Source organism: Ptiloglossa arizonensis, chromosome 5, assembly GCF_051014685.1.
Source record: "Ptiloglossa arizonensis isolate GNS036 chromosome 5, iyPtiAriz1_principal, whole genome shotgun sequence".
Lineage (NCBI taxonomy): Eukaryota > Metazoa > Arthropoda > Insecta > Hymenoptera > Colletidae > Ptiloglossa > Ptiloglossa arizonensis.
In genome coordinates this window covers 8,745,133-8,769,638 of record NC_135052.1, presented here as the reverse complement: position 1 = coordinate 8,769,638, position 24,506 = coordinate 8,745,133, and the positions used below count along the sequence as shown (strand labels likewise).

Here is a 24,506-nt window from a genome sequence, read left to right as displayed (position 1 = left end):
AAAGTAAACCATCGTCCCTATTGGGATTTTATTTCCGATTTGAACAGCAGTTCTATCGCGTTTCAACGTTTCTTCGAATATCCTCGAATTTGGATTTGAGAAATAAAAAACGTGTTCAAATTTGTTCGATAGAATCAAATGACCAGGTTGAAATAAGTTACATCGATCCATCGTTCTTCTATCGAAAATATTTCTTTAAACTCAGCATCGGGATCACGTATGCGTATCGAGAAGAAGATTTAGCAGGTTCGACGCACAGATAAAAATCAGTGATATTCCTATATAGGCTGTTGTTGAAGACCCGTGCAGCCCACCACCGATACTGGAGGAAACGGAAATTCCATTCGGATTGGAGGTTCCACCGTCACCGGCGAGGTCCAGCAGCAGCAGCAGTTCAGGCAGTTACGACCTGAAAGATGCGATGACAGATCTGGGTCAGGAACTCGAGCAGACTGCACCTCTGAGCGGACACACCTCAGAAACGGAGCTGGATCGTGACGTAAGACGATAATTAAACTAATTCCAATCACCTTGCGAATCGAGTTTACTCGAATCTCGCGAATTTCATCCCTTGGAAATCAAGATCCATTTACAAGTTGCAAGAAGGTTATCAATTGCACAGGACGAAGTTTTTGAGCAGCTTCGGTGACATTTAAGCTACGGTACTCCTGGAGCACGGTTCGTAGCCTGTTTCAATTAAGGCGATCAACTCGCAGCTGTCGAGAACTAAGTTATGAAATTTCGCTGAATTTTTGAAAGCTGCACCATTGATGATCAAGTAAATCGATTTAGAGCGTGCACGAGATTAATTAGCTGTGACGGAGTTTCAACAATAACTGTCGTATAAAATTCTGATACGCGGCGTGGAAGGCGCACCGCGATATCCGCGTAAATTACACGTTTCTCGTTACTACGATATTAATTACTTGGAGTAATTTCATTTGTTCAATTTTAGCTACGTAAGACGTAACATCTTCCTCGATACTTCTATTCTGTTTGCATGTACTCGTACGTTAACCTTTGAACCTCTACCAATACCGAAGATTTAATTAAGGAAAACTGTGTTCTCTGATATTACCTCAACCGGGTTTCACCTAGAGCTCAACATTTGTATACCCTTAGCGCTACAATCTGTTGTACTCTGTACTATTAACAGAATTTCATCTGTTTCTGTACTTTCAGGAGGGTCACCGCTCCTCTTCTGGGGGCTACGCCGAATCTCCATCCGATTTGCGTACCTGGAGCGAAGAGGAGCGTCGCAGGCGACGAAGAACCTTCACTCTGGACTTTTTGGGGGGTGCTGCTGAGGTCGAACGCACAGCAGAGCTCTACACAGACAACGTTGAAGTTAGCCCGACGCCGAGTCATCGTCACAGAATAAAGAGCAAATCGACGAACGCCAGAAGCCCCCACAGGAACAACAGGAAACGCGAAACGACGCAACAGTCGATGCAACTACAACAGCAGCAACAACAACAAGTTACCAGGAGTCCCCAAAAAGAGGACTGGCGCGTCGAATCGGTCGAAGACAGTGGCCATGTTCAAACATCGGATGATTCTAGCTGTAGTCACCATTACCATATGCACCATCATCACCATCATCATCTGCATCGAGAAGGTGCCGATGGAGGAAGACACAGGAGAACCAGAGAGAGTCCACGAAAGAAGACCAGTGGTTACATTTCCGCCAGAAGAAGGAGTAACGAGGTGAGTGGATACTATTGAATATACTGTGCAACGATGAGACGACAAAATCGTTCTAAAACACTTGAAAGACTGTTCGAAAAATAGTAAAATTCAGCAAGATTCAAAAATAAGTAAAATAATCGTTCGAGCGATTTAAAGTATAATGTTATTCAATATTGTAGAGATACTTTGCGCGAATACTGAATTTTTAAAAACCACGTGATCCATATGTGACATATTACTTTCTTAGCGATACAATGCTTGGAATTAAAAATTCTAAACTCATTTTAAACACTTACTACATATAGAAACACCTTCTGTTTCGTTAACCAATCGAAAGTTTCGTTAACTCAGGTTTAGTCAAACACTTCGCATACTTCTGAAGTACGTATATGCTTGCCAGTTTTGTGACCTCGTATTGCATTTACTTTGTGTTATTAAAGTAAATAGGAAGTATTAATACGTCCAACAGTTTTCTTAATATTGCACACAGCTCGCGAAAACAACGTATTAATTAAAATTGTTTTAATTAGCGAATGAAGATCGTATCGGGGACGCAAAATATTTTGTTCGCGTTAACGGTAATTTGATTTCGACTACGCCGTGCGGGCAACATGCATTTCGCTGGAAACAAGATATCTAATTACTTCTGATGATACTTTTCACAGTAATAAGAAACAATTCAAAACGACTTTCATCTTTTCGAGAGAAATAAATGTTTTTATAATGATCATTGTTCCGAGTTTTTAGTGACTGACAAGCAATTAATTTTATCTATGACTTTTCTTACAATTAGTCAGATTAGAAAAGAATGTAGCCACGAATATAACTGAACGTTCTACACACGTTTTCTACGTATACGTTTCATTTATGCAATTTCTTCGTTGAACAAACGAGGTATAAGCACCGTATTGATACGATATGAGAACATTGTGTCTTGAATCTATTTAGGACAAGAACGCAGCAATAACAGGGAGCTTGCCACGAAGAAGATCACGCGCAGCGGACGACATAATGTGTTCGAGGTTGAGTCCAGGGCGTTATCAACGCAGTCCAGGACACAACGGACAACGAGCCATGATTGTGGAGGCGCAGAGCCCAGAAGCAAGATTAAAAGCTCTTTCAGCGGAGTCTTTGAGGTCTGTCAGTCCAGGAAGCGACAGTGTCTTTTACAGCGAGGGGGCGGACCAATGTCTCACTGTCAGCGCTCTTGAGGCCCTCCAGTGTCACCACTGTGGCAGAGAGGTAAATTATTTATTGTTTATTAAATTCTTTCTCTAAATAGAAAGAAACAAATGCTTGAAGGTATGAATGAAACAAAGCGACGGTAGAAAACAGAGCACTTGAAGTGGTACTAGTAGTAAGGCTAATTAACGTAATTACGTATCGAAGGTTTCCACGAGTCGAAAGACTCATAATGTATCGAATAATCATAGATGAAGTCTGTAGTTCCTAGTGTAGTTAGTTGTTGCTTGAGTCTTAAATTTCTTTCTTCCCTCCTATTTCTGTAATTTATCAATCTACGCCTTTCGTCCAAGCGGGAATTTTCATTATCCTTATAGTTATAAAATTTCGACAAATTTTTATCGATGATACAAAGTAATATAGAAATAGATTGTACCAAGGTGTTGGAAGAGAACAAGAAATTGTACAAGTTATTGTGCACCATTTGCAATTGATTTGTTCAAAACAGATTCAAAGAACGGACGTAAATTCAGGTACCTATTATAGATATTTTGTGCACTGGGACTCGAAGATCACAAACGCGACAAAATCGAAGATATTGGTAGCAACGGTCATGCCCACTTGCACTGAAATTCTAGATACAGTAACACCCGCTTATGAGAAACTGAATCAGGCCTTTCTGTTTCCAAACACTCAAGGAATGTACGTTTCTTTTTCAAGTACCGACCTTTTTTTACCTCGGCCTGGGGCCGAGACTCGCATACATCGGCCAACGTAGAAAATGCATGGGAATTAACAGCCGAGAGTGGTCTTTATTGCGTACAGAATGAACCATTAACTGACGAAAATTAAAATTCTCATATTTTTCTACACATGTTCGTCAAAACATTGTCAAACGATTGAAAAAGTTACTCTAATAAAAACGAGAACACGATCTCGTTCGGATTATCTTTAATTATACCGCAATCGGAAGTTTTTCAAAAGTCATTGGAACAATATATACTCACAAGTGAAGCCTCGTAAAACACACTGACAAATTTATACATAAATTTTCATTTTCACACGATGAACGCGGTCACAGCGATCGCTTCGGTTTCGTTCAGGGCTGGTAAAATTCTTTCTCGCAAGCGGGAGGCACTATCTAGATCTATACTGAAATAAAAAAAAAAAAAAAAAAAGTCCCGAAGTTTAGATCGATCTGTCTCTCTATCTATCGGTCTATCTACCTCTTTTCTCTATCGTGCGTGCCGCCATGTTGCTCCACCCCGAGGTCTCGGAAGAGATCGTTCGACCACCGGCAGGTTTCGCGGACTCCCCGGAAGGGCACAGGGCATCCTCGAAGCACGTGTCCGGGCACAGGCTCTACAAGAAGTTCGACAAGAGGTACCGATCGGAGGATCGAGGCGACAGGAGGCACAGACGCAGCAGCGCGGGTAGATCGGACGTCAGAGCGAAATCCGAGGAGAGGGCTGCCCCGAGACGCGGCAGCAGGGGATCTATCGACGAAACGGCTGCAGGCAGAAAAAGGCTTCAAGCGAGGAGCACGGACATCAGTTTGGAAATTCTTACAGGTTGGTATCGGGGAATGTAAAATCGTACGTGTCGATGAATACTTGAAACGTCTCAACACTTTGACGCCCGCTATCACGTATACGTGACTTCGCCGGCCAGCTGTTATTGGCCACTGTCACGTACACGCGATGTTCTTCCAATGGTTACGTCGTCGTACGTTCAACTTATTAAGTTCACTTAAAATTACGTCCTAGGTTATTTATTACGGTGACTACATTTATAGTTACTTGGAATAACATTTCACGCATCTCGGATGAGTATCTTGGTTTTGGTCCATGAATATCAATCGAACCAGAAAATTGTTAGCAGTGACGATGTTTTGAATTCTTATAAAATGTTAAATGATAAAATTCATCGATTTATAATTATAATTATAATCGTCAAGTCATCGATTTATAGATCGTATTAACGTAATTCGTAGGTTTTGCTAATTCGAAGTGTTCATTCTCGTCTCGAGGATTTCGCGAAGAAACTCCCCCCGTTTCTTCTGACGTGTATAAAACATTCTAATAAGAACTTGTACGCGGTGCATCATAAAAAGTACGTTTAAAAAGTTCTGATGCATAAACTTCATTAACAGCTTTCATATCTGGCAGGAAACGCGTTCCACGATGAAATGGATGTACGGAGTATTGCGGAACGAGCGTAATAAAGGTGGGCAAGTATCGCCCTTGTAAAAAGTTACGTAATGAAACGCGATTGAAAAATTGAGTGGAGCCGGCGCCGTCACGTAGAAAACTTTTACACGCTTCTATGTTACTATTTATCTTCCCTTAAGAAGATTAGTTGCTTTCGTGCTTCTTACGATGCAATAAAATACAATACAAGGAAAGGCACGGTTATTTATATTTCGACCTATTATGTTCGATACAAAAATTCACTTTCCCAAGGAATCGTGGACAACGTGTAGACAAATTCAACAAATAACGTAACGTAACTATTAAAGTTTTTATTCCACGGAAAAATGGATATATCGCCACGAACGATAAACTTATCTCGTAAGAATAATATATATTGGTAAATTTCCAAAAACTTTGATAAGACGATGCGTCTTCGAAGAGATGAGAAAATTTTAATAAAAAATCTTCGTAAACCCTCCCCTCTAAAAATTCAGTACTTCGTGATCGATAAAGCGAGAGAAAGATTTTGCATCTGACCCTTTTTGAGTTTAAAATTAACAATATTGTGCCGTAACGTTAATATGGAGGGTGGAGTTCCATGACCCATTGTTTGCGAACAATGGACACTTATACAGGGTGTATCTGAAATTACGATACGGGTATCACGACAAGGACATGATTCTTCGCGCGAGAGTAAATCGGAAATGTACGGTAACATTTTTTTTTTTTTATGCGAGGCTTTGTTTCCAAGATAAACGATTTTGATCATTCGTGAGGCACGCGCGCGGTTGAGCACGACATGGCGAATGTGTTTGTGCATCGCTCGTCATTTCTACTTGTGTCTGTGTTCGTAAACATTGATGTGATAAGCGATCTCCGATACCCTGTATATTTACACAGTGACTGTGTAATTGCAGCAACTGTAACAAGATACGCGAGATGATGTGTACAATAGTGTGTTACACTGGTGCTTTGAGAACTTGGATGTTGTGTGCAGTATGTATTTGATATGTCCAGTGTCGTATTTAAAGTCGGTCTTGCGCGTGATGTGAATTTTCGCTTAAAATTAACTCGAGGGTGTTTCTATCGGTGCTTTTTCAAAGGGTGAGAATACACGTGTCCATTGGAAATTCGTAGATAAGCATTGCTGTAAGTGTAGCTCTCAATGTTGTGCAATTTACATGTCAGGTGAATGTTTTCCGTTGTAATCTTTTACGCGTAATCTAGGAATTTCTAAAGATCAGCCAGAAATAGTTGTCAGTTAAAATTACCGCGAACGTATCTATTCGAATGCATGCGAAGAATCGTTTACGATGTGTTTACAAATATTGAACTTGTACATCGAGCTTGAAAGTCTTCGGTGGCGCTTGTCTACTTAATGTGCGACGCAACAAGTAGAAATCTTAAGGTATCGCACTACGAACCTTTCAAAGCAGGGAAATGTCGTTTTAATAGTTCACGAGGATTCCAGAGATACCAATGTAACGAAAAGAAATTGAAAATTTCGTATCGTTTGCAAGGTACGCGAAAGAAAAAGACGAATTAACGTTACAATTTGATACGAGTTCAACGGACCTGCGTTAAGAAAGAATGAATATTCGGTTTCCTATTCCGCAAGTTTTTGTCTTTGTTTTTACGAATTCCATCTACCTTCGAAATTCAGCGAAAAATTTCATCCGTACTCAGCACTTTATTTTTCCATTGAAAATGCAGGCCGAGAAGACGAGGACAGCTACGTGGAGCCATATACGAGCAGCGAATGGATTTACATCGGCGACCTCGAGGAAAGCCATGTGTGGAGAAGGCCAGATAGCAGAGACGGCGACGAAGAGGTTCCAGAAAGTATCGCCAAAGAAAGGAGAAGTTCTCAGGAATCGACGGAAAGCGAGAGAAACTTTCGTAAGAAATACCAGGCGGCGACGCACAGGATGGTGCATCGAAAAAGTAGCGGAGAGATGTATAAAAGGATACAGACTAACAGTTTCGGTAAGTTACTGGACAACACTCTCTTTTTTGTTTTATCTCGATACACCGAATGTTCTTTCGCGATGTACGAGGTAGTTTACACGAGACAAAACACCTCATTATACCACAAGAACGTATTAACCTCTTGAGTGGTGCACTTGCTTGTGCAAAGTGCACTCTCCGGTGGCGAGAGTTCTGCACCGCTTACGAACCTGTGTAAGATGGCAAGCTAAAAAGATCAGTTCTACAAGAAATTGCAAGCGGTACTGGGTCAGTTTCAGTCGACCTTTGCAAGTCATACGACTGTGTAAAAATTACACGACCTTGTTATACATTGTCCTTACTCGTGTCGATATACCCTTAGGGTTTGACCTTTTCAGTTTCCTACCTTGCAATCGATTCAAATAATATCTGTTCGTATGGTAGACGGTACTCTCAATTAATATAGTAACGTTGGTGATTGTCTATCGCATTCTACCGTAAGGAGCCGTAAAGGATGCTCTTGAGCGATATTCACGGTCTGAGAGACATCCGTTCTTTCGTTCATAAATAATGTTCTCAAGCTAGTTATGCTATTATTCATTGTGGTAGGAAGTGGTGGCTTATAGTGTACCTTTATCAACAATTTCGATTATTAAATTTAAATTACATCAAGGAGCATCCTCCTTGGTATAACAATTTGGAGTTGGAACGCGTTTCGCATCTTACGTGCATCTGGGTAGTATGGACAAGTTTTTTGGCACCCATTGTGCGCCAGGCGACATTAATTCCTGTCGTTTTAGGGAAATGTGGCACGACAAACACATTCACTTCTACTTCTCGACAAGTTTCTTCTAGGTGTCGTGCGACTGAAACGCTAGATGGCGTTCCGGTAGCGGCACAATGTGTGAAAATTTATTCTCGAAATACCATAATTTATATTTAATGAGTAATACTTGAATGTTTACGTACACGTCTTATTTTCACCATTTAACGCATGCATTTTATTTTATTCTACAAAAAAAGAAATTATTTCCTGGTTATTTATACGACCACGATTCAATTAACACTCAAACCAAACAATATTTATTCAAGCTTGTAGGGCTATTTATTGGATATTTCGTGAAAAGATATATCTTGCACAAATTTCGAAAAGTTTCCTAAATAAACTTAACAGAAATTAACTTCATTGAATTTTCTATCGAATACGTTATGCAATAGAGGGTTAAACTTTAAATATTCTTGAACTACTGACAAAGTATTACCATTTCATAGGGATTCACACGACTTGTCGTAGATAGGTTAAATGTTTAGAAAGTTCGAGTTGCTCTATCATGCGCATAATGATTCTGCGCACAATCTCGCGTTAGTGCAGTCACGTCATCTAGTGTTGGAGCATAATAACTAAATAGAGCCTATTTGGAAGGAGAAAGGGTTACAATTTAGCGTGTCGTATTTCCTTTAAACGGTAAAAATTTACTCCACTCGATACATTTGTCACATTTATTAAAAGTCATATCCATTGAGAGTACAAAACCAGTAAGTCTATAGTCCAGTTGAGTCTAACTTTTTTATAATTATAAAGTTAAACACAAATTTCATCGTTACGTTATGTCCGCTAAAGACACTGTGTAATGACAATGGACATAATGGTTAAAAGAAACTTAAGGACAACTCCAAAGACAGGTAGGTGTTCCAGAAATTTAACGATATTATTTACCTTCAATCACAATATAACATACAATTAAATTAATTATATATTAATTGTATTATTTAAATATATCGAGTTTTCCCTTCCTTTCTGGTTATAGTAAACAAACTTTAATATAAAAGTTGTTTGTATCGGTAGATAAAAATATCTGGAATCAAGGTTGTTGTCAGGGGTTAGATAAATCGATTCATAATTTTCCTATATGACATATGGCTATTATCGATGAGTTATTAATTAGTACTATAAGCGTTAAAATAAACAACCTTCATAACAATTGATTAATGCGCGAATGACTTTCATAAATTTATAAATAATTTCATTTAAAAGTTTCTTATAATTTATACTTGTATAGAAACCCATAACAAAATCTGGGATAAATTGCTTCTTATATCTTTAACTGTAATTAAGGGCTAGAAAGTAAAAAATTGTATATTCTATTTGTTTTCTCTAGGATAAAAACTCGAAAATTGTGCAATATTAATACCATCTACTTTCTAAGGGAAGATAAAAAAAAAAAATAAACAAACCTGATTAGAAATGGTTTAAAAGAAACAGAAAGAATAATATTTCAAATTGCGAATCATGTGATTAAAATTAACTATTTAAATTAACATAATTTAGAAATTATGTACAAGATTACTTTACAACCCATTTATTAGGGAGGTAATGTTGGATGCTTCAGAATAATCACGAATATTATCAAAAATAACAATATTCAAGGGGCGACTACAAAAGCTTGCGCGTAAAATATACCTGACGAGATATAAATGTTACATTGATCGTTCAGGAACAAGAATCAGCGTTTTAAATACATTCCACTTAACGCACTATATTTAACAGTGACTGCTGCACTTGAAATCGAGAGTAGTTCAGATAAATTTGATTGCTCTTCCGTTCTACCAATAATTAAATATATTCAATAGCTCATTTTACAATCAAAGTTGAGTGATGGCTGTTTTACTTTGTTGTGAAAATATTTGGTTTCGCTTCACATCAACGAATACTATTGATCTGCTATTAATTTCTACTATATAGAAATATATATATAAACGTTGTAGTTTGCGTACTTTTAATATCAACATTGATAATCAAAATTAAAGATATTTTTAATTAAATTTTACCTATACGATTCTTAATTAATTAAAATTTAGCTATACGATTCTTAAAACTATTAATACCAAGAACGTTAACCATATAACGATAATAAGATATTGAAATAGTTGATGGCCAGTATACAATTTTTAGCGATACTCTTGACTTATCGTACGGAGAATATAACTCTATGTTTGCATAAATATTCGCTAAATTTGTCTTGAGATATATAACACCCTAAAGCTGCCACTAAATTTATGCTCTCAGACGCGGAGCTTCCGACGGGCATTTACAATCCTCCAAAGATGTTACATGTTACATATTATGTGTTGCATGTAGACATACCTTCCACGGTAGTTGTGACAAGAAAGAGGAATTGCGCACAATACGTCACTACTATAAATTGGAATTTTTAGTGTAAAGTGAAATTATAAGGGACACTATAATGAAACATACGAGCAATTTAATTCAGGTCTACACTTTTGTTCTTGTGATTCCAGAAATTAATGCCTTCGGTGAAAATTGCTTAAGCTACGAATAATATTAAATGCGGTGTAACGTGACGAACAAAATTATTAAAATAAAACAATAGTGCGGATAGTTTTGAATTATTATTATCATACTTTAGATTATGGTTTTTATTTAAAAAATCTTAATATACAGACATTAACTTTACAAAAGCTCAAAATAAATGGAATTAAGAAATATGTATGTTTGTCGGTAAAAAGTATTTAGTGTGCACTTCGATAGTTTTACTGGAAATTTAATAGCTAAATTTCAATTTTGTTGCTTCGAAGAAAGGAAGCAAGATACCGCTTCAAAACCTACAAATAGTCAGGGTGGTTTTTGAGTTACTAAGACTCCATACGGGAATTTAAATATCTATCTTCATACATAAAGAAAGTGGTTTCTTTATTGATAAAACGGTCACTTTATTCACAAAACATGCTTTATTTGAGTAGCATTACATCGATAATATCAGCAAGCTTTGAAATATTTGCAGAACACGAGAATTCCTTTCATGTATAGAAATTTTTGAATCATTTTTCCTATATATGAAGGCTTTTGAATACCTCTATAGAAACTTTTAAATTACTCGGTAAAAATTATTTATGACAAGCGAGTTATTGAAGGAAGCAAAGAAATCGGAATAGAAATACAAATAATCGATACACGAATTTGTTTTACAGTATATTCTATTCGTTGAATCCTCATACTCTGCACAAGATACGAAAATAAATTATTTCTAATATTCGTGTACGTATCTCGTGTATTTTACCGACATTCGATGTTAGTTACTGAAATCATAAAAATATGAGTTTCACAATATTACCGATATTGCTATTCGGTTACGTTTTTAAGCTCTTTGCGGATATTGGCACAGGTACGTGCCAATACTTGCTTTTTAGGTTATTTTGAATATCGTAGCGTGAAAGTAACAGCTAAAATTCTGAATAAATATCCGTAACTAAATTTCCCAATAATACATCGCGACAACATGAATAAATATGATCGGTTAATATCGGTTTGCACTTTTCTTCGTTCCGAACAAAGTAACGTTGTCCCTGAAGGGGTTAAGTTGCCGACGATTCTCGGAAAGAGAACTCACTGTAGACTCAGTGTCACTCTTTTGTTCGAAAACCGAGAATGCGAGGAGCGAGTAAGTGCCAGTCAGTCTCTCGCAGAAACTCGTGAGAGAAACACGCAATAAACTGTTATATTATTAACACATTCACGCCGGTCTGACCTATTAATAGGTCAGGCCCTATGGCGGCTTGATTCGTCATGGGTCAGGCTATGATTTGTTAAGTATTTGCAGGTTTGTGACAACGAATAAAGCCAGCAATAGAACAGCGCTCGTGGTCGATCGTTTATAACAATAGCAACATCTACTGTCCCAATTTACATACTCCCTGCCGCCAGATGGGGAAGTGTACGAGATCAGGCGTCGCGTCGGCGTGAACTGTTAGGTCACACTTAAAGCGGAAACACGTTATCGTTACGTCACGTGTACGCACCTCGTCCTCAGAAATGTGAACACGAGTTCGCAGTTGTCTTTAAATTACTCGAGAATCCACTCGTATCGCCAACTGCATGTTATGTGACATCACGTGATCATACGGATTAGCTCGCGTCTCCAATTTTCAGCTGAAAAATAATTTCGCGAGAGCTCGCGGAAAATGCGGACGCGCACGAAACGCTACACAATACGAAATCCCGTAATTATAGAGATCGGGATGTTCCGCAAGCGGCATGTATAGATATAAACAGAGATTTTAAAAACTAGAAGTTATGCGATATCGCGTAAAGTAACGTGACACTAATGTGCAGGTTTGAAGATTTCACGCTTTCACGTGTCGTCGCAATAATATTACCGTCTTTGTTATTCTTGATGAATCAAGATTTTTTTCAAAACTTCGCGTTCAACTTTCTCAAATTACAACCAATATTTAGAGTGATTAGGTAACCACGTTACGGAACCGTATACCAAAAGAGGTCCACTGTTTATGTAAATTGACTTAAAGGGTCATAGATCCTTGCATCCTCCTTTGAAGACGGCCTAAGAGATATTAGAATTCTGTTTGCACCACCGTGCAATATTATAGCAACGAGCGAAAATATTTAGCTTGGAGGGAATAATAATACCTGGGTGGCAAATTTCAGACCCGAGGCTCTATGAGAAACTAAATTAAGATTTATTTCTAGGTGATATCACGGCATCCTATTTAGAAATATTCGGTACTCGGTGCACCAAATCGCAAGATTCCCACCAATCGGAGATCAAATTATACATAGATCCAACCCATTCGAGATGTTCGAAATCCCCTTTTGTTACTTTCAAAATCATCGTCGCGTGGTAAAAATCTACTACGAACGAATACGTTAGGGAGATCGTCGAGAACCCCAAACGAAAAGAAGAATCGAAACGCGATATCCGAGAGAAACTCCGGAGAAAATTATTAAAAAGTTGAAAAACGAATTTAACAACCGAAAGCGTGAAATATATCTTCGGGGAAATTTCGAACCGAGATAAACCTCTACCGTTAGAATCGAGAGACAATCGTACGAATTACGATAAATTCCGTTCTAGCGTGTTAAACGATTGCTCGAAGTCGATACAAACAATGGGAACTCGATCGAATTATCTTCCCGAGATAAGAAAACCGTGGAAGAAAGTTAGGTTAGTTATCGCCGAGCGATTGGACACGGAACAGAAATAAACAGGAATTAAAAGACGCGATACTTGGCAGAAATGTATAGTAACTGCGCTACGGTTCTACAAATAGCTTCGCCAACCCAATAATTAAGGTTGAGTATTTACTGGGTAGCGTTGGTAAACTTCCTCTTCGAACTGACAATGCGCAGTGCAAGCCCCGTGGTCCTCGGGAAAGGACAATCGCATCCGGTGTATCGAGCCGCGACGCTCCGGTATCTCGTCCGGAGCAGGGGATCGAAATCGCGAGAGTGCAAAGGGTACAGCGAAGCGCAGAAATTCCATCCCCGACAGACAGGCTCTACCGTAACTAAAATTTACTCAACCGCGAGGCAACGCATCGCCAAAGAATGCCTCGAAGCCGAACAGCCCGACAAAGAAATCGTTCCCGATCGGCTGGACCCGCAACAAAAAGAGAAAGCAGAAAGGGAGCACACTCCGGTGACGGAGGAGGAAAACGCGCCGAAGGTAGAGCGGAAGAAAGACGAGTAGCGGTGACGGGGCGAGAGGAAAAAAGAGGGAGTCCGTTCTTCCCGTTTCTTTAAATAAGCACCGCGTAATACTCCGGCTAAATATAATCGAAACGGCGCAGCTGAGAGAAAGACGCCAAGCGTCGGCTGGTACCGACGCTTCCACGCCACCGGCGTCCACCAGCTACATGTGACGAATAGGTCGTCGCTTGATCGGGATAGGAGAATCGTTTCTGCGAATATGCACTCGTTTCGATAATATCGACACATCGTCGAAATCGTCCTACCACCGATACGATGATCAACGTTTCGAGCGATCGCGATTAAATTGACCGAACTTTTTCCTGTTCTACGGCGAGACGATGCGTTTGTAACGTTACCAACGCTCGGTTAATTTATTTTGTTTACGCGCACAAATTCACGGGAGGAAATCTGAAAGAATCAACGTAACGTTGGCAATAAAGGACTAAACGGACGATGGATGTTCTTTTAGGGGGAAACGCGAGAAGATTTGTATTTCGATAAGTTTGCGAAACAAGGCTAGGTAGGTTCGGCGAAACGGTCGAAAATTAATATTACTTTGGTCCTTGAAAATATGTATCCATTTATTATCTCGGGAAATATTATTAGCTTTTAAGATATTGAACCGATTATTCAAACCGACAATTTATAAAGAGGTTATCCGCGTGGCTCATAAATATTTGAATATTTAACAGTAATTTGTACGAAAACTTTTAATCGAACCGGACAAAATTAGTCTTTCGTGTGATTTCGAAAAACACTCGATGCAATCACGGAATATTAACTTGAAAATTTCCCGAACGGCACGCCTTAAGAAGTTAATAATCAATGTATGGCAACGATCCGTGTCAATTATCTACTCAATGGTTTATCCCCTGTATAAAAAGATTCCAATTATCCCATTTGCATTCCCGAGCAGCATCAGGAATACAGAATTAAATATAATGCTTCGAATAATGAATCGCTTCGATCACATTCTTGGTCCCATTCTAAAATAATTTCAGGGAAGTAACCGTATTATAAATAAGACGATATACACCCTTGAACGTAAAGTACAATGCTGCGAAGTAACATTCTTCTCTTAGAGTTTTCTGACATTCACTCTCAGAGGTACTCTAATTTTGAACACGTAGCCCGAGAGACCATAGTCTCGAGGTAAATCTATCATCGCATGAAAGAAATCTCGACAGATAAATGTACCACCGTGTTACATTTAAAAAAACATATCTTCGCGTTTGCGTAATCGCGAAAAATTCCGATTCGTCCGCATTATGTGGATGACTCTCGTTTCCTTTTTTGTTTCTTTTTTCTTGTCACTGTATCGTTTAAAGACATCGAATTAATATTAATTTTAACGATGTCCTCGTTCGAACATGTCCATACTTGGCAGCGTTCCATTACGCTGAACAATTACAATTCGATAGTTATTTCCATTCCTTATCTATTCCTCGTCCACGATTCCACATATTTTATTCCAACTGCGATTGCATTTCATTCCGATACTTTCGAAATTCTACCTTCCGTATCTTTCCTGGACAGAACGCGTGGTTCAATTTTAACACAGGTAAATCGCCAAGAGGAGCACCCTGTTTTAAATAAGCCGATTCGCTGCTCGGATCATCTTTAACACACTTCCTCAAGATTACGCTCGGATCTTAAATCACGAAACCTGTACACGTTGCTATTATTACACGATAATGATATTCTCGTAGCGATTACTTTTATTATCGTTCGATTTCTCGATAGCGCGTTTCAAACGTTCTCGATTCTTCCGATGGAAATTCTTCCGAAAAACGTATCCAAGGCGTTCTCCCACTTGCCGAGCACCGCGAAACCATCGATCCAGCATCGGTGGATACAAGGTGCAGCGTCGAAAAGTTGAATTCTATACGTGGAAACGCGATTCGCGGCCGTCCGAATATCTCGGGAGAAGTTAAGCCGAAGTGGAGTGCCGTGGCGCGTTCGAGGGCGACAGAGGGGCGATGAGGAGCGAAGGGTGGCGCGGAGGAACGGAGGGTGGCGAGTGGAAGAAGAAGCTTTTGGCTGGCAGTCAGTGGGTCAGGGCGCCGAGTCGCATTCCACGAGTCGGCCGAAGGCATCCTCTTCGGAAAATCGAGCTTCGCTCCGACTCCCACGTTCCGGGACCCTCATCGCGTACACAAGCCGCCGGTGAAACCGCCACGAAGGAATCGCGTCCTCGCGTCGATTTTATCATCGCGCGCAACGAAAACGGAAGTCGGGCCTATTTTACGCTGCAACTTCGCCTCATAGACGTACGACGAAGCCACGAGGACGCGTTAACTTCACGTCGAGATCGTCGCGTCGTACCTAGACGCGATGGTGTGCGATTGCGTGGCCACGGAGTGTTCCACGGAACTGGGAACAGATGTGTCCTTGAAGAGGGCCTTGGAGGATTTGCTAAAGTGCATGCTCAGGGTTTGGTGCAAGGAGGGCCAAGCCCTCACGAGGCTCGGCTCATTGGCGCATGGTAAATGTTATTATTTATTATCACCCGTCTGGACTTAGCCCGATAATTATAGCGCGAAAATACACCGGTTCCTAGCAGTTTATTAACGTTGATTGTGGTATAACGCAACAGCTGGAAGATTCTATTTTTCTCGTTCGGTCTCCACGGTATTGTACTTAACTCGTGCGAACAGTGAGCTCAATTTACGATGTAGTGTCCATTTTTATCCGGGAATGTTTGCCATTTTCCAGGGAATTTGCCTACCTTATTTGCGTTGCCAGTCGCGTGCTTCGTACTTTGTAACGATCGAGACCAGTGACGACTGATTGTTTTCGAAATAAAATTTTGAAACTCTTTTCGTGTCGCGATCACTGTATATACGATCGAGCGATAGTCACGTGGAAATTTTTGATATTTTTTAATTTGTTTAGTTGTTGACAAATACTTTTAAAAATTAACGGTTTTACTTTCTTTTGAAAGTTCATAGACACGATATCTTCTGTTCCGCAATTCGTACCGCGTCATTTTCTTTGGATGCAGCTCACAGACGTTGTCACTGTCGGTGTCGATGCTCCTAGTTTAATATACTCTTTTGCTATATATATCATTACACGGTAATAAACTAGCAAGCGTTTTGGCTACGGATACTTCGTAAAATTTCAAACAGGAATTACAGGATTAATACGCGACAAACCGTGAAGAGATTTAACGTTCCGATTTCGGAGAGACAATCGGTATGTGGCATTATCAAGTCCACATGTGGACCATTTACACATACACAAGTTGAAAATAGAATTGGGTTTAAATTTAACGTTATCGTGCTGTATATGGTATAACATGGTATTATATATACCCGGAACTCTGCGAAAGTCAAGCAAATTCTTGTTATAGCGTAGACTTGAAATTTTCAAAATTTTTGTTAAAAGTTTCAAGCGACGTTGAGTTTAAATATACATCGCTGTAAATATTGAACCGCTTACGAACGGCTATGAAATCACACAAGAGAGAGTTGCGTAAGTGAAAAATTAAATTACTATCGCGAATGTTTGCCAGGTCAGAAGGAAGTCCCTCGTGACATGAAAGTTTGTTGTATGAAATATATCCCAAGGTGGTTAACTTTTATACCGTTTACTTTTGAAATTTATACAAATAATGGTATTAAAAACTTTCTTGCTATTGAGCCACAATGACAAAATTAGCGTCGCGCAAATTTATTATTCAAACATTGCGCATAAGAGAAGTGTATATTTCTTCTTTTCAAAAATTTAAAATTTTCTAAAATTACTTTCCACATAATTCTGAAAATTATTCTAATATTATATTCGAGAGAATCCAGTTGTTAACATTTGGGCTTTCCATTTTAACGTTATTTCATCATAGTGGTAACATCTTGATACTCTCCAAATGGAAGTAATGTATAGTAATTATACAATGACCTGTAATTGTCGTTTTACGAGAGTATAAATATAGACGGTGTGGACGGTGTTTAGAGGTGTAAATTTACGTTATTAAATCATAGTGCATATTATTATAAAATATTTCTTCTTTAAATTGTATAAATATTAATTTCTGCATAATCGTGCATCTTTTGTTATTTATTTTAATTAGATTCGATGCAATTATTACTTAATAATCGCAAACAAGTACAAAACGTGATGTTTATAAAGTACTCGGATGAATAATGTAACCTAGAATCTATATTACTTTCGTTTTGTTTGTTCGTTCTTTGAAAATTTTAAATGTTTCCTTTAACGTAGACAGGAATAGTAACACGAAGTACATTTTGTACCATTCAATTGGAACATTTTTTTTTAATCGAGAAATTACAAAATTTATCTTTCGAATCAAATATTTCCTTCCTCGAACTTTCTTCGTATCGTCAAAGATAGCAAACTGTGTACGGAAGATTGATATTTTACCATTACAATGGTTTCGATATTTATCAAATGTAATAATACTGTGTGAATTTCACATTTCACCAGTGTCGTAAACATTGTTGACTCTTTCAACTTTTTAAAATATTGTTCGGCGAACGAAGTCATGGCCAGCACCGATAATTATTTTCTGCATAACCCTGAAGAAATTGTACGAAAATATCTTCTTTTAGAACCGAAATACGATGTCCTCTTGTAGACAATTTATTTAAATCAGTACGACATTGAACAAGACGGACACGAATGCGCCTGTTTCATCCAAATTTGTTCGTGGCGTGTACGAATTTAATACCAATAAAATTAGATTTCCTCGACCACGGTGAGTGTAGCTTACCTATAATTAATTTAGTATGCTCAATGTTTCGGATACGACTGACGTTATCGATTACCTACTGACCGAACGGGCGCTTTTTGTAATTACGTAATATTACAAATAAATTTTACGAGAATGTATAACGAAACGAGAAGAAAAAGTACAATAAATTAAATTATTGTAGCGAATATTACAGAGCAATGTACTGTACATTTTTATTTCATTCAAGGATAAAGTAATATCGACTAAACGATGCTAGTTCAAAAATACAGAAATTTACAGGGAAACGTAATTTCCGTCTAGACGATAAAATCGGAAGTGTGCCAAGTCGATCTGCGGCATAGTTTTGTTGCCATTAATTGAACAATTCGTACCAATCGAGTCTTCGTCATGATCAGGGTTACGAGGTTAAAGGCGATTATAAAAAGACTTCGTTGAAGTGAGATATAGTTACGTGGTGGGGATAACTACCCGCAGTTAACGAGGTAGAAACCGCAACCCTTACAAGGAACATCCGCGAAGTAACCTCCCGCCCTCATAGCCTCGGTTTTGATGAAACTTTGCAAATTTGTAGATCGGAAAAATAAGGGATGCGTTATGTTTCTTTTCGTCGCGTTAACTTAAATTTAAGGAATGAAATTATACTCCAAAGTTTAATTCCCCTTAATACTATCTTAAAAATGATCAAATATACAAAGAAGAATTTTCAAGAAATTCTTTATGATTCTTGACGGAAAATAATATTGGTAAAAAGAAAAATGAATAAGTTGAAGTAGTTATTAGTAGAACGTTTGATCTTATTTATTATTCGTATTTCAATACGATTCGTATCAAAAGAAAACTTTCAATGCGAATCTTTCAATTATGCTGGAAGCTGTAATTTTATATTACATCAATTGATCGATCAGTTAATAATTCGCAATAATTTAAAAAAATAAGTATTCTACGCACAAAATAATTGTAATAATTTTTGCAACATTCCGACGATAATGACGGTAAAATTATTATCAATTATAAATACGTATTCTCTCGTGTCGAATCACATTGTGCACAGATCGAATATATTGTAATAAAACTATACGGTAGGTTTCCTTATCGAGGTTCCGTTCCGATTAAATCCCGTAGTTTCAAATAATTTTCTCACGATAAAACGCGAGGACCTTGGAATGCTCGCGTCACACGTGCAAGAGTTCCCGCCACCAGGAAAAAGACGATAAAGTAATACTCGCTATTTCTGACATCGGTTGCCGAAGGGGGTTGACAGGAATGCGCGTGTCTTCTTTATCGCAGAAATAAAAGGAGACTCCTATGGGGCAACGATAATGAGTCAAAACGCTAAGCGTGTACACAGTCGATTACGTTCGAAGTCGGGTGACGCAAGGACTCGCTTATTTTTATGGCGTGATGCGTTTCTGAATAACTTCGGCTCGACCTGCTTTTATTTTGCCTGCATTTCGACCCCATTTCGATACGTTTCGATCACTTCCCCTTTCGGAACGCATTCAAGCGTCTATTTGGGTTATTTCATTTGCCTACCCTAGTGTGATTTTATATTTAATTCATTTGAAAGGGTTCCTAAAGATGGACACGCCGAATGACTTTTTCCATAAATCTGTAATATACAGTGTATATAGTGGATAAAGTGCCGCGAGCTATTTTCTAGAGAAGTATTACAGACAGTGACAAAATACTTGTTCGATAGTTTAAAGTTTACTCAGATCCTTCGTGTGATGTATGGGATACGGTTCTCAGGCGCCGCCAGGAGGCAGAGGCTTTGAAAAACAAATAACCGATACCTTTAATCGATACACTTTCTTACATGTTACATAGCAAACGAAATATTACTACAAAAAGTGTTCGTTCACATCGGTATGTTTTAAATAAAAAATTATTCGATTAAATGTTCAAAATAATATTACTACATTTGTAAGCTTTTGTCAGTACTTTTAACGATATTATATCGAACATTTGGCGACATCGTTTAATCACTCGTGCTTGAAAAGTTTCAAAGGATATCTCTGAACATGTTATCGACTGGAATAGTACATGAATTATAAAAAAAAACTGTTTGAAATATACTTTACTTGTTGCTAAAGTAACGGTAAAAAACTGTAGAAAGTTATTGTAGTGAATTTTGAAACACCAAAATAAAATTTGTGTAACGTTTTATATGACTCGTTCTATGCATTTCATACGCATATTATATAAATAGAAATTAAATTAAATGCATGGTTTAATTAAATTTTACATTTAAAAGTTATGTGAGAGATCATATTCATTTAGATTCGATATATTTCTTATTTTAAATAAACACTTAAATTTATACTTAATTTAATGATTGAAAACATCAAAAGCGTAATTTAAATTCTAGCAAATTGGATTGGCTCCTTTGTAAAACTCGCAATTGGTTCTATCGTTGGCCGTGTATTTAAAGAACAAACTTTCCTTTTGGTTCAAAGACCACGTGTTGTTTATAAATTTAAATACTAATGAATTGTCTCTAATTAAAGTGAAGTCCAAACATGATTCAAGTTTCTGAAGCTTTCATAATTTCGTTATTATCTTTGTAATTGCTAAAAGCAATTTACGATGGCCATCGAACATTCGATGATAACATTATTAACAAGGAAAGTTGTCGTACAATTCAGTAATCGATTTCACGGAAATCAATTCCCTGCTGTTTAGAAACAACTTTAATTACTGGTGAGAACAAGTAAGCTCAACTCGAAGTTAATCAATGGTAATGAGAGCACTAGAATCGTCTTGTAGAGAACAGACAAACTATAATATAACCTTCCCAATATTATTTTATGTTTTACAACTTTTTAAATAAATAGCAACACGACTTTACTAACACATTTTAAATAAATCCTGAGCTAAGGATAATACTTTTAAATTTTTGTGCGTAACAACGAAAGTCGTAAAAGCTGTTATCTTGAAACTTATCGCAGATTGTTTCAAAGTTCAACCTATCAAAAAAATATTGAAACAACAAAATTATCATTACACTTTTCTATTTATAATATTTTGCTCAAATTTCAAATTTTATATAATCCCCTTTAAAAATTTTTCGAATTTATCTTGAAGTTCCTTACACTTTTACCTATTTCAGCCCATAAAAACTCGACGGGCTTAACATCAGAGAGCTTTAGCGATGAAACTTGCGAAGTCTAAAATTGATCGTACAAAATCCATTCCTTTATCATTCTCGTGGTACGCTTTAGATCATTGACATTTTCTACATAAGAATAACGTAAAACCTCAACTTTCCTACACTTTCTTGCACATATATGTTACATATCACATAAGTATTTTTATTCATCGATGAATAAGTACGTTTCGTATGAAAATTCATTTTCATGAAATATAATATTGAAAATCAGTTGTGTGTGTATGTATGCACTCGACTGTCATATAAACGTATGTGTTTTTCTTTAATATAATTTAAGAGGTAGGGCTTGAACAATTTTCGGTTCGTATAAGATTTTTCTTTTTTCTATGCTATAGATTTAGCCTCTGAAGCAGTGTTGTGGAATTAGACATAATTTTGTGTACACTCCAGATGTTGATTTATTGGTTATGTCTGTGAAATTTATAACTTGGACCATATAAAATGTTACTCACTTCTACATCTAACTATGCTCGTTACTAAATAACCAACCCTTCTACTCGCCATAGAATGCAACGAATATTTCACTTCGATAGTTCCAGTGGCAACAGTTCCTAATTAGAAAATTTGTCTCACGTACGTCGATGAACCGACGACAAAAGAGGAGATAGAAATCTATGTGACACGGATGTTGTAAAAATGAAAGTTGTTACTTTGCAGGGGGGCAAGATGGTTTTTTGGGCGCAAACATAGTACGGAATGCAGTGACGCAAGTCATTATTTTCGTGATGCTTTACACTCGTGGGCGACGCACGGTGCTGTCTTATTTTACTATCGTACCCCGTTCGATCTGAATCGATTTGCGAACGTGTAACAAGTAGTCGTGTGTAAACAGAAACGCGTGCATTTATGTTGCAACGTGTACTACATTTCGGAGTATCTACTGATTGAAATGAAATTGTAAATCATTATTATCGTTGTACGACAACTACCTATTATACTTCTATGTAATTAACACTGCGAAGAAATAACTGTTCCTATGAATTGCTACGATTTACTAGAACATTGTTCAAAACAATTAGAAATTCACTTGTTTGGACAATGCACCTGTATATTCTGTATAAAGAATTCTTAATTAATGGCGCTTTTTCCAATGTTCATTTAAATACATAATCGTTTAATTATTTTGAGCAGTACATTTAAATAATGCATAATTTTCTTTTCATTTTCATTTTTTAATATGCAAGGTTTTAAAAAATTTCTAACACGAAGAATGTAGTAAAATTGTATCGACTTTCGCATTTTATTTTCGTTTTATCGTGTTCCATCGCTTGTTTTTTTTTTTTTTTTTTTTTTTGATTTTTCACGAAGCTTGCGTCTCTTAAATTTGTGTCTCGTTTCACAAAGTCAGGATTCAATTGCAGTCTCTTCTTGTCAAATAATTTTTCGCTATTACGTTTTACGACGTTTTTCTGATCGTCTTTCACAGATATTCTGCGTGATTCACCTTACGGTAGTTCACATTGAAAAAAGTACAAGAAATAATGAACTAGAAGTGCATTTATTTATGCAGTCACAGCAACGTGCACTGTCCCGCTTTCATTTTATTTTTACCCAGTATTCCTTTCTATTTGTGCACTTGCTTTGGGGCGTGGATAGTACTCTCTCTTCAAATCTGCACGACAAACGTTACGAATTACGAGAATTTCTTGTTTGTGTAAAACAATTGATACCACTACGATTATTTCTTTAGTATTTTCCCTAAAAATGTATCGACACTTTTGTAGTACTATTTCTACAAAGTATTTCTTTTACTAAAATACAATATTATTTTTCTAAAAATATGAAATTTAAAGAAGAATAAAATGTGTTATACGAATAAAATTCCAAATTAACGAAGTTTCCGTCTGTGCAACATATCGGACTTTTCTGTTGTTGAAACTTTAAATTATTTAAAATTCAATTTATGTATTTACTGACTTTTTCCACAAGCGCAATGTTTTTTGAAAAATTCTAGACACGTGTGGTACATGTTACACTGTACCATATCAAAGATAAATTGCATATGAATATGTGTTTGTTAGTGGAATACTAACACACCCACGATTTACACAGCTCAACGCAGTGTAAACATTTCCGACAGTAGAAGGACGATTTAGTGTAGAAGGATGTTACTAAAGTAGTAACGCAAGAAAAATATGTTTATCATGAAAAGCAAAGTTTAAATTCTTTTTTACTTCATTTACAAAACTGAAGATGCATCTAGCAATCTTCTTTTCATTAGCATTCAGTGTTTTATACTCGTCGCTATAACATCCAACAATTTTTGGCCAGCGTCCGATGAGTGCAATGATCTGAACTACAAACTTAAAAAGATATCAATCGCTTGACTAACGTCCGTAGAAATTTGTCGGAGTGAATCAGATCGTGTGATACAAGCGAGACACTGTTAAGTTACGTAATAAAACGGAACAGTGAAGAAATCACCGGAAAATCTTTAGAGTTGCCAATTTATTTTACTGCAGTAACAATATGACAGCTGTAATTACTAAATGTTTCGTTTTAAGGAGAATGAGGTATTTTACGAAAACTACTAAAACCAAAATAAATATAGGAGGTTATTTCATGAAGTGAAAAATTTTTTGTATTTATCTTTTCCTTACATCAGTTTGTAAGATATTAAATATAATTTTTGTTCTTTCCCTTTTTAACGTATAATTTACATTTTAGTTAAACGTATTTATGACCTACATTCGTATTTTAACTTGACCCTTATACATAATTCTTTGTATTAAAACTTAAACAATTTTATTCTCGACTTCGATTTTTATTTTCTCTAATAGTAAATATGTAATTTTCTTATATGGATAAGTGATATTTTTTAATTAGTACTTTCTGTACTATTTTTTCATTTTGTATTCTTTAGATAAACGTTTTTACTGAAGAGAAACTAAAACTGGTTCAAAACGTTTAAACATATAATTTTTAAATAAAGCTTGTGTTTTATAAGATATATTTTTATTTCATTATTACGCCAAGTACAAGAAAACGTATATATTTACGTAGGAAATGTATATTAATGTGTAAAGAGATGGCAAGAGCTAGAGACTACTTTTAAACCTAACCTCAATTAGAAGCAGTAACATTATGAGGCACTTAGGAAGCAAG

General features: G+C 37.1%; 1 protein-coding gene across 2 annotated transcripts in view; it reads left to right on the top strand.

Moving 5' to 3' along the window:
• LOC143147586 (uncharacterized) overlaps positions 1-24,506 on the top strand; it is a 73,775-nt gene that overhangs the window by 34,064 nt on the left and 15,205 nt on the right. For both annotated transcript variants that reach the window (XM_076312948.1, XM_076312947.1), the window contains exons 9-13: positions 287-499; positions 1,183-1,707; positions 2,638-2,931; positions 4,142-4,442; positions 6,777-7,049. In XM_076312948.1, coding sequence (XP_076169063.1) covers positions 287-499; positions 1,183-1,707; positions 2,638-2,931; positions 4,142-4,442; positions 6,777-7,049 — 1,606 coding nt within the window. The remainder of the gene's footprint in view (positions 1-286; positions 500-1,182; positions 1,708-2,637; positions 2,932-4,141; positions 4,443-6,776; positions 7,050-24,506) is intronic.